This window comes from Bubalus bubalis, chromosome 3 (genome assembly GCF_019923935.1).
Source record: "Bubalus bubalis isolate 160015118507 breed Murrah chromosome 3, NDDB_SH_1, whole genome shotgun sequence".
Taxonomy (NCBI): Eukaryota; Metazoa; Chordata; class Mammalia; order Artiodactyla; family Bovidae; genus Bubalus; species Bubalus bubalis.
In genome coordinates this window covers 36,440,751-36,447,615 of record NC_059159.1, presented here as the reverse complement: position 1 = coordinate 36,447,615, position 6,865 = coordinate 36,440,751, and the positions used below count along the sequence as shown (strand labels likewise).

General features: G+C 45.1%; 1 protein-coding gene across 1 annotated transcript in view; it reads left to right on the top strand.

Annotated features, from left to right (window-relative positions):
* Positions 1-3,887: 3,887 nt before the first annotated feature.
* PELP1 (proline, glutamate and leucine rich protein 1) overlaps positions 3,888-6,865 on the top strand; it is a gene marked incomplete in the record, with an annotated part of 3,920 nt that continues 942 nt past the window's right edge. The window contains 1 exon segment of the mRNA XM_045164864.1: positions 3,888-4,585. Coding sequence (XP_045020799.1) covers positions 4,337-4,585 — 249 coding nt within the window.

Here is a 6,865-nt window from a genome sequence, read left to right as displayed (position 1 = left end):
AGGGTGGGCAGAAGTTGAGAAAGGGTATTCCAAAGAGAGAGAAAAGCAAGGCACATCCTATAATGAGGTGTTTGTGGGGGTAGAGGGCAGGAGACAGAAGGCTGAAGAGGATGACTGGAACAGGGTGTGAAGGATTTTGTATAGCAGGTTAAAGAATGAGGCTTCCCAGGTGATGGAGTGGTAAAGAATCCGCTTACCAATGCAGGAGATGTGGGTTCGATCCCTGGGTCGGGAAGATCCCCTGGAGTAGGAAATGACAACCCACTCCAGTATTCTTGCCTGGAAAATCCCATGGACAGAGAAGCCTGGTAGGCTACAGTCCATGAGGTTGCAAAAGAGTCGGACATGACTGAGCAGGAGCAGCTCAGCAGCTAAAGAAATGAGCCAGGAGCCTCCCCTGCAGGAGGACACGTGGATCCAGTAGTGGATCCGCTCTTTAAGGCAAGGAGTGGAGTGGCATGATGAGACTTCTCCTTTCGGAAGATAATTCTGGGCAGTGTGGAGGGTGAAGGGAGTGAGGCACACTGTCATAAAATGAAACTAATCAAGGAGAGAAGATGAACAATAGTATGGAAGGGAGAAGGGGGACCAGGCTGAAGAGTCATTTCTAGGGCAAAATTGAACAGACTGGGGGAGGATGATGAATGATGGACATTTTGGACTTAAGAAGCTAAGGTATTCTCCTTCTTCCATCTGTTTTCCCATATTCCCTCATCTTCACCAAATGAACTGACTTCATTCTTCTCCACTTTTCTGTGCAACAAAAAGTAATGTACACAAGTTTCTGAGATAATCTTTAAGGTCAAATGCAGGCCTTACCAGCGCCCCCCTCCCACCTCCAGTTCTCCTACCCTTCTAAGCTCACCCTTCACCCTCTTCAAACTTTAGCTGGTACATTTCTTTTCAACTCGTGAATCATTTATGTCAAAGGGTCATGACCAGAAGGTAATGAGATCTATATTGCTACATATCTAAAGTGATTTTGGAACTGAAAGGCTGTGATTTGCATGGCATTACAGCTACTGTATTAAAAAAATACTAACGTAAAGACAACTTTCAGTTCAGTTCAGTTCAGTCGTTCAGTCGTGTCCAACTCTGCCACCCGGTGGACTGCAGCTTGCCAGGGCTCCCGGTCCATCACCACCTCCCAGAGTTCACTCAAACTCATGTCCATTGAGTCAGTGATGCCATCCAACTATCTCATCCTCTGTTGTCCCCTTCTTCTCCTGCCTTCAATCTTTCCCAGCATCAGGGTCTTTTCAAATGAGTCAGCTCTTCCCATCAGGTGGCCAAAGTATTGGAGTTTCAGCTTCAACATCAGTCCTTCCAGTGAATATTCAGGACTGATTTCCTTTAGGATGGACTGGTTGGATTTCCTTGCAGTTCAAGGGACTCTCAAGAGTCTTCTCCAACACCACAGTTCAAAAGCATCAATTCTTTGGCACTCAGCTTTCTTTGTAGTCCAACTCTCACATCCATACATGACTACTAGAAAAACCATAGCCTTGACTAGATGGACCTTTGTTGGCAAAGTAATGTCTCTGCTTTTTAATATACTGTCTAGGTTGGTCATAACTTTTCTCCCAAGGAGTAAGCATCTTTTAATTTCATGGCTTCAGTCACCATCTTCAGTGATTTTGGAGCCCCCAAAAATAAAGTCTGCCACTGTTTCCCCATCTATTTGCCATGAAGTGATGGGACCAGATGCCATGATCTTCGTTTTCTGAATGTTGAGCTTCCAGCCAGCTTTTTCACTCTTCTCTTTCACTTTCATCAAGAGGCTCTTTAGTTCTTCTTTACTTTCTGCCATAAGGGTAGTGTCATCTGCATATCTGAGGTTATTGATATTTCTCCCAGCAGTCTTGATTCCAGCTTGTGCTTCTTCCAGCCCAGCGTTTCTCATGATGTACTCTGCATATAAGTTAAATAAGCAGGGTGACAATATACAGCCTTGACGTACTCCTTTTCCTATTTGGAACCAGTCTGTTCTTCCATGTCCAGTTCTAACTGTTGCTTCCTGATCTGCATACAGATTTCTCAAGAGGCAGGTCAGGTGGTCTGGTATTCCCATCTCTTTCAGAATTTTCCACAGTTTATTGTGATCCACAATAAACTTTGGCTTTGGCATAGACAATAAAGCAGAAATAGATGTTTTTCTGGAACTCTCTTGCTTTTTCCATGATCCAACGGATGTTGGCAATTTGATCTCTCATTCTTCCGCCTTTTCTAAATCCAGCTTGAACATCTGAAAGTTCATGGTTCACATACTGTTGAAGCCTGGCTTGGAGAATTTTGAGCATTACTTTACTAGCCTGTGAGATGAGTGCAATTGTGTGGTAGTTTGAGCATTATTTAGCATTGCCTTTTTTAGGGACTGGAATGAAAACTGACATTTTTCAGCCCTGTGGCCACTGCTGAGTTTTCCAAACTTGCTGGCACATTGAGTGCAGCACTTTCACAGCATCATCTTTCAGAATTTGAAATAACTCAACTGGAATTCCATCACCTCCACTAGCTTTGTTTGTAGTGATACTTCCTAAGGCCCACTTGACTTCACATTCCAGGATGTATGGCTCTAGGTGAGTGATCACACCTTCGTGATTATCTGGGTCATGAAGATCTTTTTTGTACAGTTCTTCTGTGCATTCTTGCCACCTCTTCTTAATATTGTCTGCTTCTGTTAGGTCCATACCATTTCTGTCTTTTATAGAGCCCATCTTTGCATGACATGTTCCCTTTAGGAAGATATTAAAGAAGGCCAGAAAGAATGAAAGAGTTATACCATATAATGGTGGTGGGAAAAACCATCATTTTATAGAGACATCATTTTTCCTCATATTGTCTGTAAGTTTAATGCCATATCAAAATAACAGTGAGGCTTTTTTGGAAGGGAACCGAATTTTAAACATAATAAAAAGAATCAACTTTCAAGTGTAGTCAGGAAAATTCTGAAAAACTGGAGTAGAGTGGGCATTTATCTTATCAGTTTATTATGTTATGATAATTAAAATAGTGTTATGGGTACAATCATAATAAATATAGCAGTGAAACAGAATAGTGTCCAGATACAGACCCATGTGGGGGGCTTCCTCCGTTGCTCAGGGGTAAAGAATCCGCCTGCAGTGCAGGGACTCAGGTTGGATCCTTGGGTGGGGAAGATCCCCTGGAGGAGAGCATGGCAACCTACTCCAGTTTTCTTGCTGGGAAAATCCCATGGACAGAGGAGCCTGGCCGGCTGTGGTCCCTGGGGTCACAAAGAGTGCATGACTGGAAGGACTGAAGCAACTGAGCGTGCACGCACAGTCTAACGTGGTGTTACTTCAAGCCCGTGGAGAACTAATGGCAGATTCACTAGATAGAGTTGGGACAGTCGGCTATCCATTTAGGGAAAAAAGTTATATACTTCACATACCTTAAAGTAAATTCGAAGCAGCTTAAGGTCTAAATGCACGGAATGAAACTATTCATTATAAAATAAACTCTGTATTTATGTGTTTCTGTGTAGGCTAATATTAGGAAAGTATGCCCATTACTGGGGTAAAGACTTAGGTGGAGGGTTCAGTTCAGTTCAGTTCAGTTCAGTCGCTCAGTCGTGTCTGACTCTTTGTGACCCCATGAACCACAGCACGCCAGGCCCCCCTGTCCATCACCAACTCCCGGAGTCCACCCAAACCCATGTCCATCGAGTCGGTGATGCCATCCAATCATCTCATCCTCTGTCGTCCCCTTCTCCTCCTGCCCTCAATATTTCCCAGCATCAGGGTCTTTTCAAATGAGTCAGCTCTTTGCATCAGGTGGCCAAAGTGGTCCACTGGAGAAGGGAATGGCACACCACTTCAGTATTCTTGCCTTGAGAACCCCATGAACAGTATGAAAACGTGGAGGGTGAGTTCCTTTTTTTTTTTAACTTTATGCCCTCTTTGTTTGAATTTGTTTTGCAAGGCGAGTGTATTGTATCATTTCTCTCGTTGTAAATGTAGTTAACAATGTCTATGATTTCAGTCAAGGAGACAAGTTCCTTAGGTAGCAGTGATGTCTGGATGGAAAGTGTCCAGAAGCTCCGTTACATTAAAGGTTAGCTTTTGGATTCTGGCGCCTTTAGTCCTGACCACGTGTTCTTTAAGCCCCACGGGCCCGCCCCCAGCCGGTCCTCTACCGGGCCCATCTGCCCGGCCTTGAGTCCCGGCACTTCCACGCCGCACATGCTCACTCTCAGCAGGCGCGCGGAGTCCAATGCGCAGGACCAGGGCCCCCTCCTCACGACCCCTCCCCTCGAGGCATCCGTCGCGGTGTGTTTGCGTCATCGCGCCACGCCACCACTAGAGCCCAGTTGAAGATGGCGGCAGCCGTTCTCAGCGGGCCTTCTGCGGGTTCCGCGGCTGCGGTTCCCGGCGGGCCCGGGGGTCTCTCGGCGGTGGGCTCGGGTCCCCGTCTCCGTCTGATGCTGCTGGAGAGCGTGTCGGGGTTGCTGCAGCCGCGAACGGGGTCCGCTGTTGCTCCTGTGCATCCCCCAGCCCGCTCGGCCCCACATTTGCCGGGGCTCATGTGCTTATTGCGGCTACATGGGACGGTGGGCGGGGCCCAGGTGAGTCCGTAGACCGCAGGCCTGCGGCCCTGTTGGTCGGTTGGCTCAGCTTGTTTTGCGCCGGGGTCTTATTGCCCTGTAGCTGCATGCAGTGGCGGGTAGAGGGAAGGAGAGCTGGGGTCAGAAGGCGGATCCAGGTATCTGGACGCGATTCACTCCCTTTATCAGCCGTGAGTAGAAGAAACTCAAGGAAGAGGAGGGACCTCGTTTTCTCTGTTGCTAGGCTATCGGTAGACGCTTATGAATGGGTTCGATCCCAGGCCCGCTCACGTACTAGATGTATGATCTTTAGCTTCTTTTTCCTTCGGCAGTATCTGTTTTGGGGATTGTTTCGACTGAGTGAATAGATGTATTCAGCAAATACTTACTGAGTTCTTACTGAGGGCCATATCCTGAGCGCTCCAGTTATAGATGCGATGGCAATGAACAAAATATTATGAAACACTGTGAGAATTGTACAGTGGTATACAATAATTCCATACAATTGTATAGAATTGTATAGCCCTCTAATCTAATCTGAAACACTGAGAAATTTTTCGGAGGTACCAGAGTTTAAGCTGAGATCCGCAAGGATGAGTAAGGGGTTTGGTAGGGGAAGAAAGTGAAAGAGGCAGTTCGGTCAGCGTAAAGCTTCCGTGGGAAGGTCCTCTGGTAGGAACTGTAAAGAAGGGCATGGTGCTTGGGGTTAGAGATGGAGAGGAAGAGAGTGGGTGCGATGAGGTGGGTAGTCTGTGGACAGGTCACGCAGCACTTTGTAGACTAGCTTAGAAGGTTCTTTGGGTTGTACAGAGTAGAATCTAACATCCATTCAGTGATGTAAGCTTGAAACCCAGATGTCATTCTAGACACTTTCGTCTTGCTCAAACACCTCTTTATGCAGTCTGTTAAGTCCTTTTGATTTTATCCTTTATGTAGCTTTCCATATCCTTTCCATATCTTTCCCATTGCCCCCATACTGGCTTGAACCCCCATTATCTGACTGAGATACTAATAAGACAACTGTCTAACCTATGATAGGTTCACTTTTAATATTATTTGCTGTGCTTCATCTTTCTCCCCCTTACCCTCCCCCAAATTCTACCATCCTTTAAGACTCGGGTACATGAGGTCTTCCTTGTCCCACCTTTGCTACTCGGACCTTCCCAGCTCTGTGCTTCCTTCCAGGAAGAGGGTTGTCACAACCTGCTGGGTGTTTCAATAATCTTTGAAATAATAATAATCATCTAGCCCCAAATTTATCAGCGATGACCTCATTTATTTATATAACATTAGTCCTCTTTGAGGGTGACAGAACTGTGCCTCTGGTAGCTCAGCCCAGTGGTTCATGTGGTTCCTAAGTGTTCCTGAAATATTATCATCTCTTCTGCCTGTAAATATGTGGTTTCCTGCATCATCTCTTTCAAGTCTTCCCCTTCTCCCTCAGGGTGAACTACATGAACTTAATGTCTTGCTTACATTCTTTTTAAGTGTCTGAAGTCTAGAAACATTGATTTTTAATTGAAGTATAGTTGATTTACAATGTATCAATTTATGCTGTACAGCAGAGTGAATCAGTTACATATACATTCTTTTTTATATTCTTTTCCATTATGATTTATCCCAGAATGTTGAATATGGTTTCCTGTGCTACACAGTAGGACCTTGTCTATCCAGCCTATATGTAATAGTTTGCATCTACTAGTCCCAAACTCCCAGCCCATCCCTTCCCTACCCTCCGTTCCCTTAGAAGTATTTTGAGTGAAGAAGCTAAGGGTGTTGTTGAACACCCCTTTATATTGCCTGTATTGTATTTTGGGGTATATCTTGCCTTGAATTTTTTTCTACTTGTGTTGTGTTATATTGCATTCTCAGTATGGGGAACCATGTGGTGGGTTTCCTTCACTTCCCTGTAGATTTTCATTCAACGGTCGTGTTGTGTTATATTGCATTCTCAGTATGGGGAACCATGTGGTGGGTTTCCTTCACTTCCCTGTAGATTTTCATTCAACGGACATTTTCTGTTACGTAGCTACTTATCCAGGTAGATAAGTAAGATGCTATTGTTTTCCTTGGAGAATTTCTAGTTGAAATGAGAATTGAGGGTAAGTAAATAGGCCTGGAGCTTGAGAGACAAAGAGATCCATTGATTGACGCATCTGTCTAAGCTTAAATCACCAACTTTGCTTTCCTACAGGTACTGTAAACTCAGTAGTTCCAGAATGGAACTAACCTTAGTTCACAATTTCTGGCTTGCGTCCTAGCGACTGGTCTCCTAACTGATCTTGCTCTCAGTCTTGCTCT